This window comes from Cetorhinus maximus, chromosome 14 (assembly GCF_964194155.1).
Source record: "Cetorhinus maximus chromosome 14, sCetMax3.hap1.1, whole genome shotgun sequence".
In the NCBI taxonomy this organism is placed as follows: domain Eukaryota; kingdom Metazoa; phylum Chordata; class Chondrichthyes; order Lamniformes; family Cetorhinidae; genus Cetorhinus; species Cetorhinus maximus.
Window position 1 is genome coordinate 24,865,183 of NC_135892.1, and position 13,363 is coordinate 24,878,545.

Here is a 13,363-nt window from a genome sequence, read left to right on the forward strand (position 1 = left end):
CCCAATCGGTGGCTGCCGTTCCTGTCCACTTACAGCACCTCGCTGAGCTAGTTAATCAGCTTTCCTGTTCCCTTCGGGAGATAGTTTTGAATGAGCTTTCACTTTTGTGACCAAATCCTTTCCCCTGTGCTTCTTCAAAGATGGACCGTAATAGCGGGGCCGAAGGAAGGGGCCTTCCAACCACTGAAACAAATCCTCTCGCTTCCCATAGGGGCAAATGTGAGGCTATTAAAGACATACATGCTATCAGAATATATGACTGATCTAGGCAGAAAGTATTCCAGGTGGCCAACCACATATGCGACGGCTGCCAGTTCTGCTGCCTGCGCACTCATGGTTTTAGGTAATTTCAAAGCTGCACTATATCTTTCCTGTCCGTGTTCATCCTCCATGTATATCCCACAGCCAGTTCTCCTTTCCCCATCCTGTGCTGATGAAGAGCCATCCACAAAAATTTTAAAATAAGGTTCTTCCTTTCCTGTTTCCTTTGTTTTTCTGCTTTCAGGCCCCGTCTTACTCCCTCCCTTTGTCTTTGATACAAATGGGCCCTTGGGGTCATTTGCTATCATCAATTGACAATAATGTTTTTCTCCCTGATAAACTAATAGTGGCTTTTACCCCCTTTATGGTTATATTTCTCCCTTGCAGCAACAATGTCCATCTAGCGATTCTGTTTTGGCTAACTGCACCATCCTTAATCCTTCCGTCTAACAGTAGCTGTACGGGGCTGTGTTCTGTTAATATTGTCAGTGGGTTTAGTCCCACTATATAGGTAAAATGCTGCACTGCCCAAAAGACAGCTAGCAAGTGTTTTTCGCATATCGTATACCCCTGCTCTACTGGTGAGAGCATGCGTGAGGCGTAAGCTACTGGTTGTAATTTCCAGTGTGACTCCTGTAGTAGAACTGCTGAAAGGGTGATGTCTATGGTAGCCACCTCCAATGAAAACGGCTCAGTTGGATTTGGGGTCTTCAGAGCAGGTGCGGCAGTTAGTGTTTGCTTTAGAGCGGTCATGGCCTGGGTGTGTTCTGTTTTCCACTCCCAGGCCACATTATTTTTTAATAATTCCAATAGCTTTTGTGGTGAATCCATCAATGTGGTCCCTGCAATATCCCACCAATTGTCTTGTCCCATGTGTCTTATCACATTCCCTTTGTTCTTCACGAAACTCAGCTATTTCAAAGCGGTTCCAGCCAGCTCAGGCCAGTGACTGAACTCAGGTTACTTAAGGTCAAAAGTTGCTTTTGCCTATGTGTCAGCAGTTCGGCTGCAGCCCCTGGCCAACAGCTTGAACCATGGGGAAGACTGGTCCAAACTGGGATGCTGATATTGCAAGGGGCTATGAGCGCCTTCAGCAGTGACTGCTCCATGGCCACCTTTAGCAAGGAGATTGTACAACATGTGCAGTTGTCCAACTGTTCTGCAGTCCATTAAAATGCCCATGACTTTGCAGTCTGTGTTGGGGGTGGGGTGAATAGCTTTGGAGCACTTGGTGGCACTTTGATGCCTCTGCATTGCTCGACTGGGCAAATAAACTTAGAAGCCCGACTCCAATCATATCAATGGCTGTGTTTGAACTGTCCCAGTTGCGGAGTCACTTTATACAGGTTTCCCTAATGTGTGACTGCTTCCCTGGCCCACCCCGAATACTTGTGCAGGGCTGCCCTTGCTGCGCCCCACACATTACCTCAATGGCAGGGCTGCCCTTGCTCCTCCCACAAGTCACCTCAACCACAAGGCAGCCCATGTCCCCACCCATCCCCCCCCCCAACAAATCACCTCAAGAGCAGGGCTGCCCTTAGCCTCCACCCCACCATGTTCCTCAAGCTTGAAGTCCAACAGGCGACCCTGGCAAGTGCTGCACAACGGTACTGTGTACTCACCTCTGAGTTCCTCTCAAAGTGCAGTCCGCTAAGTGCATGCCTTTTATATGCTGTTGTGTAACACCTCAGTATGCTTTCCCACTGATGTGGACGGACGATCCAGTGGTGGGGGGCGGTGGGGGGGTGGACGATTCTGGTGGACTGGTCTAATAATGATATGCAGATGTAGTACAATGAGGTTCTCGACGTCTGATGGCGGGAAACATGGCCCACCATTGGTGGCTGAGTGGCTGATCGCAAACTGTTTTCACGCCATTGTGAAACTGATCGCACCATATTGTCCGCTCATGCCACCGAACATGCCCGACACCGCTGGGCATGGAAAATCCTGGCCAGGGTCTTAAAAGAGGTATCTGATAAGGTAATAGATGCACTGGTGTTAATTTTCCAAAATTCCCTAGATTCTGGAAAGGTTCCATCAGACTAGAAAGTAATAAATATAACTCCTCTATTCAAGAAGGGATAGAAGCAGAAAACAGGAAACCATAGGTCAGTTTGCTTGACATCTGTCATGGAGAAGGCAATTTACATCAATGACTTAGATGAGGGGAGTGAAGGCATAGTAGCTAAATTTGCAGATGACAAAGATAGGTAGGAAAGTATGTTGTGAAGAAGACATGAGTTTTCAGACAGATATAGATAAGGTGAGTAAGTGGGCAAAAATCTGGCAGATGGAGTATAATATGGGAAAATGTGAAGTTCACTTTGGCGGGAAGAATAAAAAAAGCAGAATACTACTTAAACGGAGAATGACTGAACAATTCAGAGCTGTAGAGAGATCTAGGTGCTCTTGTGCCTAAGTCACAAAAAGTTAATATGCAGGTACAGCATGTACTCAAGAAGGCTAATGGAATGCTATTCTTTATTACGAGAGGAATTGAACATAAAAGTAAGGATTGTTATGCTTCAGTTATACAGGACATTGGCGAGACTGCATCTTGAATACTGTGTACAATTTTGGTCTTCTTATTTAAGGAAGGATGTAAATGTTTTGGAGATGGTCCAGAGGAGGTTTACTAAATTGATAACTGGGATGAGCGGGTTGTCTTATGAGGATAGGTTGGACAGGTTGGGCTTGTTTTAACTAGAGTTCAGAAGAGTGAGGGGTGACTTGATTGAAGTATATAAGATCCTGAATGGCCTTGACAGGGTGGACGTGGAAAGGATGTTTCTTCTTATGGGTGAGTCCAGAACTAGGGGGCACTGTTATAGGACAGAGATGAGAAATTTTTTCTTTGAGAGTTGTGCGACTTTGGAACTCTCTGCCTCAGAAGGCGGTGGAAGTAGGGTCACTGAATGTTTTTAAGGCAGAGGTGGATAGATTCTTGTTAGGCAAGGGAATCAAAGGTTATTGGGTGTAAATGGAAATGTAGAACTTGGGTGTAAATGGAAATGTAGAACTTGAAGCACAAACAGATCAGCTATGATCTTATTGAATGGCGGTGCAGGCTTGAGGGGCTGAATGGCCTATTTCTGCTCCTATTTCGTATGTTATTTTCACTGCTCTTTTAGAATACTTCCGTTCACTGAAGCATTCTCCTGCATGTTTGTAATAAAGATTTAACAACTTTAACCAACTCCAGACTCCAAGTGGCATTTATCCCACAACAATGGTGCTGCAGTTGGCTGCAACGTGACCAGATTTCCCACAGGTGTGAAACTCTGAGCTGCCCAGCATAGCAAAGGTGGAGGGAGAGTGGAGGATTGATTCCTTGCCATCTACCTTCAACATCACCTTGACCTGCTGTTTGCTGGTCCAAATCCCAAAGGTGTGCTTGACTTCTATGCTGTTGCCATCATCTTGACTTACTTGGCGAGGAAGTATGCACGTTTATGACACAAACATGATGGTTGCAAAGATGCGCATTCACAACACAGTTCCATTGTGATGGCAGTGTAAACAGCGCCTCCGCCGTGAGGTTTCTCAGCAGTGTCAGGTTTCCTTTCTCCTTGAAAAATTTTATAAATGCAACAATGTTATTGAAGGTGACATCAAAGTATCCACCACTGGGAAAGCCCTGCAGGCAGTAAATGTGCAGTTTTGAATCCGTAGCACTCCAAAAGGACACTCTAAACAAAGAGGGTACGGTTGATGGGTATACCTTCTTCACTATTGTTCACCACCACCCTAAAAGGTGTTACGCACCCTCTGGTTTGGAGTTCAATTGCTGGTTGCAGCCATCACCACTTTAAGTTACCCTGATAGGCACTAAAGCCCCAACTAGAAGGAAAACAAACTGTTTGGTGATTCCAACACCAAAGAGTGAAAGGTTGAAGCCTCTGCTGAAACCCGCACCCACCCCCACCACTAAAAAACAAATCAAACCCAAAAAATACTCCCCGCAAACTTGCTAGGAGAACCACTTTCTTGATCATAGTCTTAACCCCTGCATGGTAAGTTGAAAAATTTTACATTTCCTAAGAGAACTACTGAAGAATCAGAAATATCTATAGCGAAAATGGTGAAATATTTATACAATCAGAAAAGCACTTAGATCTTATTAACTGGTGACTGAGGATTCCTGAAAAGATGCAAGAGCCGTCTTCTAAAGCCGTGGTGACAAACCAACTCAGGATACAAAAAGACAGCAATTTCAAGCCCTAAGCCACAAAAGTCTCCCTTTCAACTGCCAGAAAATTGCACGCAACAAACAATGCTCGTTTCAACTGCAAAGTTTGTATGGTTATGCAAATTCATAAGTTGGGGGAATAGATTTCTTCTAAGCTCTCGTAAGGGCTCAATACGTTCCAAAACGTAGCCCTCCAACTATGCATCACTTCCACAATAATGCACTGCAGTGTCAATCCTGATTTTCAGATATGTCGAATAGGGAACCACTATATTGCGGTTTAGAGTAGAGGGTGCCACTAGAGACACAGCTGCTACTGACATTTAGTACAAAGCTCAAAATGTGGTGGTAATGTGATTGAACGTGATGGGGAGGTGATCAGAGATGATCCTGTTACATGTTTTCGACACAACTTTTATATTGTTGCAATAATGCTGGTCTTTCCTGCAAGTAGCCCAAACATGTTAGACTGAGTATAACTTTATTCCCGGTATCTAATTATACCATATCATAATCCAAGAATTCAACAATAATAGAAACACCATGGTCTGAACTGGAAATTGAATGTCTTCACATATGCTACTCCAAGTTTTGCAAAGGCAGACAGATGAGGCTAGCAAATTATTAAGCTTCAATCTTTTACTGCCAACAAGTTGGAAAACAGCTGTTTTATCAAATCTCACGTTAGAACAACTAACTACAGAATTTCCACAATGCCATACCAGGGTAGGAATGTCAGGAATCACACCTGCTCTTGCAAATCCTACTGTCATGCCCAGTGAAGGTAAGTCCTTTCCATAACTTTAAACATGGACAGAACTTACTATATAATTTTCTGTAACTGTTTTTTTATTTTTAAAAAGGGGACACAAACAAGACTCTGAAGATGGCTGCCAAGGGCCAGGTGACATTTGCAATTTCTGCACAAAGGATTAACTCATGACCGAAAATGCCTCTGAAAAGTTCTCAAATGCAAATGAGTTTCAGGTGTGTTCTTACTAGCTGAATGGAAGAGATCAAACAAACACTGACAGCCAGACATGTCAGAGACATGAGGATGGAATATCAAATAAGGTCTTCCAGTGAGCTAGTAGCTGGTATGTTGTGTTACAAATCATTCCCCCATTGTATATCAATCACCCTGGATCCAAACTATTATGTGAACAATGGAAGTTGATCATGTGACTGAAACTGTCTTCGTATAACTAATTGTACTTATCTCAAGACCCTGGGAGAAACTCAAGCAGTTTACACACCAGTGCAGGACATCAGCAGCAGAAAAGGGTTAGACCCACACCTTTTGAACTTGGAGACTATTACATCTAAAATGGCTCCTAGCCTGATTCCTATTCCAAATCCACCTGTAAAGAAACTTGATCGCCTGTTAAAAAGAAACTACAAGTGACTAACTTTGTGACCTGCTGAACATCCATTTATTCAAGGGAATCCTACAATAATCCCTGATATAAGACTACAATTATTGAAACCGCCCAAACTACCCTTTGAGAGAAAGCATCACATTCGCCAGACCAACAACTGGTTTTCCTACAGCAAGTTTAACATGTGAACTATTCTCTTGTTTACAACTTGTAAAAATTCTCTTTAACTTTATCCTTGTGTGTGCTTGAATAATGTAGCGTTTAGACTTTCAGGGTGAATGTGTGAATAAATAATCCTCTAAATCGACAAAGTTATGAAACACAAACATCTTCCTTTTCAAAAAACAGATTACGAACAGTAAGGGAAAGGGTTTCAGATCTCTCCTGACCCTGTCTAACATTTCACTGAGTGGCTGAGAGGCAGAGAAAAATCAGTAGGCCTCTTCTCAGACTGAATTTTTCTATGCCTATGGAGGGTTAGCAAGCAAATTCTGAAAAAATGCATTGGGCCAGTTTGCAGATGAGATCCGTCCTCTGGTGATATTTGCGTTGATTGGGATGGGCATGCACTGCTGGCAGTGTGTTGCCAGTTAAAGCTGTTGAGTGACTATTGACCACTTTCACACCACATGGCAACTTTGCCAGCATTACATGGCCATTCTGCTGTGTCAGACCCTTGACAACCACAAGGCAGCAGCTTCACAGCAGGCGATCATAGCTGCGTCAGAATTGACAATGAGTAATGATGGGCTACCAGCAGAAAATGGCAAGTCTGCTGCCTTCCTGTGTCACAGCCTTGCCATTGAATGTGGAATTTGAGAGGGATCTCTATAATCACTATGGACCTAACAAGGTCCCAGCTGCCCTGATGTTGATGGCAGCTTCAGCGTGTCCTTTCTGCTCTTGCTACTTGGGCCTCAGCAGTGTCCCCAAATGGTCAGTGAAGGCTGCCAGCTTCCCTTGCAGTGGGCTGCACTGTCTGCAGCAGGGACCTCCACAACCCATCCGCCACCTCTAATTGGCCAGGAACATGGAGGCAAACTATGAAAATCACTGAAAATTGCGGTTCCCAGCTGTAACAACATAGCTCCTTTCCTTCAACTATCCCCAGCTGATGATATTAAATGCTGCACTATAGAATTTCTAGTTGAAGTTACCACCAGTAATTTGAGAGCATAGAGTGGGAAACTCAGAACTGAATTGTCACTGGTTCTCATCATTTAAGTAGTTAGCTAGAATTCAAGGATTGATCACAGGAGTGGACAGAAAGCATGGGATTTGTGACAGAAAATTAGTTTAAACTGTGGCAGAACAGTAGACTCTAAATTACTTACCCCGATTATGCACTGACATTACACCAATAAAAGCCATTAAAATGCTCACCCAATAGCTGTATCAATTTATCTACCACAAATTAGCACATCTAAAATGCTGATGTTCATGCTTCTGTTACATGGTGCCTTAGATGTTCTCTTGGGGCAGTGGTAAAATATAGAGCACTAGTGAACTTGCAGAAGTCACAATCAGATCTCATCTTGATTCAATTAACTCAACCTAGTCAAGAATAAGAAACACAACCCTTTAACAGCCTCCAGTAGCTTTTCCTAACTTGTCTACTGATAATTGCTGTTCTGGGATCAAGATTAATTTATCACTGTACTTCATCCATCCCCAAGAGACTCTCAAGATCAACATTTTTAGAGGAAGCAATTTTCCTGCAAGAGTTGGTTTCTTCCATCCATGGAAAATCAAGGGTGTTAATTAAGATTTCCCTAGAACAGTAGGAAATACTGGCAATACCACACTCCGGAAGACAGGATTTATTAGATTGAAGATGCACGAAGGTCAAGAAAGAAATATAGCAGTTGCTGAGTCACACAAGGGGAGTGTTAGGCATCTTTATTTAATTTTAATGGAAGCTACAGTGATTTTGCTGTGTAGGTGATGCATTTAACATTCATATATCACGATTTCTATAAAATAAAGGCAAAGGTTGCTATTAGTATACTGAAAGCACAGCAGGAGCTTATCGTCAAATAGCTGTTAACCAAACGCAAATTAATCTGCCGCAATGCAGAAATTCAGTTGTTTGATGGTTTGCAGTTCGTCTTTATCATAGAAATGTTTTCGGTCCAAGGGACTACGAGAACCTCAAAGCTGCAAAGTGTTTTCTGAAAAATTAATAGTTGGAAATTAGATTCCCTTTCCGGGTGCATTCTTGTTACCTAGATTAAGTCATGCCTGCTCCAAAAGGGTAGTTTAAACCAGGTAGAAACTCAATTTCCACTGATGTCTTAGACTAGAAATATAGTGTTTTAATCCATTAGAGAAAACTGATGTGTGTTTAAAATGTTCAGTGAATCAAGAAAACAGTATTTTTGTTGTGTTTGCCATAGCACCAAGTACTTTAAGATTACAATGCATTCTTAATACAATTATTCCTGCACAACATTAGAAGTTACCCAAGAACCCATTATTAAAATTTATCCTCGCTTTATATCAGCAAGCACCATTCTGTTGTGAATAAGTGTTTTTTCAAACATATCAGCATTATAACATTGGTATATAATGTTTTACAAAAAGGTCAGAATTATATATAATTGTATGATACAGTACAAAATAAATACAAATAACATGGTCATCTAGCTAGAAGGAATTACATCTATAGATTAGATGGATGTTTCCATATAATTAAAGATGAAAGCTTTGCCGATATTATCACTTCACCTTTTCTCCTCTTTAGTTCCTATCATTTTAGGCGAGTGAGTAATCTGTGTATTCAATCTTCTCCTGCCTTTTCTAATAACTCAATTAACACCCAAGTCATGAAGGAGACATATGTTCAAGCTAGAGCTAGCTTCTAGAAAAATCAGAATTACCATTATAAACTTCAAGGTTATATTTTGGCCTCATCACTAATGTGTAAGACTTTATTCTCATTCTAGAGAGACAAATTTTGCCTTCTATTCCCTTCCACATCCCTTCCCCATAGAATTTATTCCCTCGTCAGGAACAACCTTATACATCAAGAAAGTAGCTAGGCTGCTCTCAACTAATGAAGAGCACAAATTCTGCTGCAAGTTACAGGGCCACTTGCTTCCTTTCAGGGAAAATCTGGATACAGGTGTTACAAAATCAGTCTAGGATTGAGAAAAGCCCCCATACATAACTTCAAGGTGCACTCCAAAACAAGTGTGCAGGATGCAGCTCCAAGACAAGTCTATTCAGATTTAAAGAATCCAAATAATCTAAAGAAAATGTTTGACCTACAAAGCATCAGAATTGGCACAAAGAAAGTTTTGTAGAGAAGACTATTTGAAGTGGACACCATTAACAAAACAGGTAATGAATTTCTCCCGCAGATATGTGGGCCAGAGACTACTAAACAGAACCCAAAATCCACAAACTGTGTTCCATTAATGTAAAATTACCTGTGGGGTTTCATGGAAGTTACAGGATTCCAGATCATCAACCGCTCCGTGTCTGCATTGTGTTCTCCCCACTTCAGCCTGAATAATGTACTTTATCCCAGAAACAATCTGAAAGGAAGAAAGGTAATGTTAAAAACAATTACCAAATCCAGATTAGTAAAAAATCTGAAGGCATGAACCAAAATGTAAGAATTATTTTTTGCAAGTGTTAAATACAGTCCACTCCTGAAAATTCATTTCTGCACAAAATGTAATCTCCAGTAATCTGAATTAAGCATGACACAACAGGAATTTTGTGCCAGAAATTCTAATTTTCACAATTTATTAACTAACTGTTAATCCTTCAACTGTTCTCAACCTGCACAAATAAAACTTTGGTTTGCCACTGTCTGTCACTATGCAGTTCCATTTCCAGGCAAACCCGCTTATTGACATAGAAAGCAAAACTGAAAAGCTGCCCAGTACAATTTGCAGTCAGTGATTTAATGGAAGTTTGTGGTGCAGTTTTGAGTGGCAAATCAAAGTTTCATTTGTGACCGTTGAGAAAAGTCTTTTAATTCAAAGTTATTGAGTTCATATTTTAGCATTGCTCCTGTTGTATTCCCCCTGTCTCAGTGGAACTACTCTTAACTGAATCAGGAGGCTGTGGGTTGGAGCTCCACTCTAGACATCTCAGCGCATAATTAGGCTGACACTTCAGTGCAGCACTGAAGGAGTGCTGCAATGCCAGAGGTGCTGATTTAGGAGGAGACATTAAACCATTTCTGCCCTCTTTCACAGCATCTTTGCTGTGCTTGCCTACAAAATGAACTCTGACCACACAGGCCAAGTCCTCATTTGTTGCATGCCTGAAAATGGGAAGTTTAAGTGAAAAAACATTTAGCGAATAGTTTTCCCATTATAACCAATGTAAAGGCTGCAATTAGGTTCTGCAGGGCCTTTATCAGAAAGGAACATTAAACACCGCAAATTGATATACTTACATTGCTAAATTCCTACATTGGTAAATGAAATAACTATTTACCTCCCACTTGCTACCTGACCCTTCCTCTTGCCAACCCTCTGCTTGCCACACATCCTGCTCCCTAACCCTCCCTCTCACCATCTCTCCCTCTCACCATCTCTCCCACTCCCCAACCCTCCCATCCCCATCCCCATCAATCCTGCTCATCAAAACTCCTGCCCACCATACATCCTCCTCCCTGATCCACCCTCTTGCTGCTTCCCTTTCCTTAGTTCTTGATATGAGGAAGGCTCTGGAGATGAGCGGCAAGAAGAGAAGCTTCGGCTTGCAGGAGTTAACCCGCAAGCTGGAGGATTAGCAACGAACCAGAGGGTCAGTGAGAAAGGGGTTTGATGAGAGGCCACTCCAAAATGGCACTGATTGGGTCATGTGACCCTATGTTAGACCTGGTGTGAAAAAACTTTATATCAAAACTCCCAATGCCAAACTCAAATATGGACTCCATTAAAAGCTGAACAACTTAAAACAGGGACTTTCTATCTTAACTATCACCAAGGCTACCTACTTCCACCTCCATAACATCACCCGACTCAATCCCTTCTGCAGCTCATCCATGCATTTGTTGCCTCTAAATTTGACTATTCCAATGGTCTCCTGACCAGCTTTTCATATTCTATCCTATGCAAACTTGTGCCTATCCAAAACACTGCCATCTGTATTTTAACTTGCATTCATCACCCCTGTGTTTGCAGCCCTCTATTGACTCCTGGTCCAACAGCACCTCTATTTTAAAATCCTAATCCTTTTCAAGATCCCCCATGTAAATGTCCTTCCTTTCTCTGTAATTTCCTCCAGCCTGTCAATCCTCAGAGATATCTGCACTCTTCCAATTCTGGTCTTGAGCATTCCCAATTTTTATCCTTTCCCACTTAACAGCATTGCCTTCAGCTGTTTGGCCTCTAAACACTAGAATTCCCTCCCTAAATGTTTCCCTGTCTTTCCCCTCCTATAAAATCCTCCTAAAACCCCTACATCTTTAACCAAGCTTTTAGCCATCTGTCCTGATATCTCCTTCTGTGACTCCCTACCAAAGCTGTTTTAATTAATAACACTCCTGATATCCACCTTGGGACATTATACTACATTAAAGGGCTTTGTTATCGCTTTTTCAGCTCTGGTGGGCATTAACCAAAACACACAGCACCTTTCCCCTTCCCCAGTTACTTGCAGGATGTTGTCAAACTTCCCCATAGTTTGAACTAAGGTTCACTTCCCCATGAAACCTACCCTCCCAACTCCTCCCTTTAAACTTGGGCTCCATTTTTTCCCCCTGGAGAAGGAATTGAACACTCCTCCCCTCCCCGGTTACCTGCTGCTGGGCAGACACGATCCTCATGATCCTGCTGAGGTACATGTCGTTGGACTCCTTGTTGTACTCGCTCATGGCGAAGTTCGCGGCCTTCAGCATCTGCGGCTGCTCCGGGGACACGGATTCGGGCGCGCCGAGCAGCTGCGCACATATCACCAGAGACTCCAGGAACACAAGAGCCAGCGCTCCCCGCGTCACCGCCATCAGCATCATACTCACGTCTTGTCCAAAGCGAAGTGTCCAGAGGCTGTTCGCCGCTTGCTTTATAAAGAGCGGCCGCGGGGGCCAGGCCACGTACATCACCGACCCCGTCCTCCCTCCCGCCCCCTGCCTCCGTCATCACCCTTAGTCAACCAATCGGAGTGTGGGCCGAGGCTCTGAGTGACATTTGGGAGTGATTTAATAGATGGGCTGAGCCGAAGAATTGATGGGCCAGGCTCTCGTAATAGGAACGCCCTGTTGTGTAACTCTTTTCGAGTCAAAACAATAAACTAAATTAGCACAATAAGGGATAAATCAGGCACAGCCGCCCTGTTGTGTAAGGGGAAATGGGCAGTTTACAAGTTTCAACTTGCACAATTGGCACCAGTGCCTTCAAAAGTAATGTCACAGCCCCAGAGAAGTTAACAGCTCAAAGAACAAGCCTGGACTTCTGAAGGGGGTACAGGAACAGAAGGATCTGTGAGCTATTTGTGCACAAATCATCGAAGGTGGCGGGGCAGGTTGAGAGAGTGGCTTATATATAAAGCATACAGAATCCTGGGATTTATAAATAGGGCATAGAGTACAAAAACAAGGCAGACACGATGAACTGGTATAAAACCCTGGTTCAGCCTCGACAGGAGTATTGTGTCAAATTCTGGGCATTAGACTTTAGGAAGGATGTGAAGGCATTAGAGAGGGTGCAGAAAAGATTCACGAGAATGGTTCCAGCGTTGAGAAACTTCAGTTATGTGGATACTTTGGACAAGCTGGGGTGGTTCTCCTAGGAAAAGAGAAGATTAAAAGGAGATTTGATAGAAGTGTTCAAAATCATGAGTGGTCTGGACAGAGTAGATGGGGAGAAACTGTTCTTGTTGGTGGAAGGGTGGAGAACGAAAGGACACTGATTTAAGGTGATTGGCAATAGAAGCAATGACGACATGAGAAAAAGCATTTTTATGTAGCGTGTGGTTAGGATCTACAATGCTGTGCCTGAGAATGTTCTGAGGCAAATTCATTCAAAAGAATTGGATTATACCTGAACCGGAAAAATTTTCAGGGTTACGTGGAAAATGCATATGAGTGGCACTCGGTGAGTTGTTCTTGCAGAGAGCTGGGAAGTTCACAATGGGCTGAATAGCCTCCTTATGTGTTGCAACCATGCAATGATTCTGTGATTCCGTGAATATTAATCAGCCTATCATATTTCAAGACAAGGATCTCAAGATTTAGTTAGATAGCACCCATTTTTAAAATGGCAAGTGTGATATTTTGGTTCCAAAATGGCATCCACAGGACATGCACACACTTCTGATGCTATCTGTGGCAGCTCCATCTTGATGAGGGCATTAGCTCCAATATTGGGAGCATGTTTTTTTTTTTTGCAAAAATATACTTTATTCATAAAATATCTTCAATCACATTCCAAACCATTTCAAAAACACCATTACAAGGGTACAATCCAGGTTAAGCTTTTACAAAATGTATCACCAGGTGCATCAGTACAAACAATATTACAATCATTTACAGCCTTTCATTTTGAGCTGTACAGCCCGAGGGGCTCTA

General features: G+C 42.6%; 1 protein-coding gene across 1 annotated transcript; it reads right to left on the minus strand.

The window, feature by feature from the left end:
* Window positions 1-7,717: 7,717 nt before the first annotated feature.
* Window positions 7,718-11,936, minus strand: LOC144689533 (cystatin-like). The gene is given in 4 exon segments (XM_078556699.1): window positions 7,718-8,003; window positions 9,264-9,371; window positions 11,597-11,878; window positions 11,880-11,936. Coding segments are annotated over 4 exon segments (537 nt in total). The 3' UTR covers window positions 7,718-7,913.
* Between the last annotated feature and the right edge of the window lie 1,427 nt (window positions 11,937-13,363).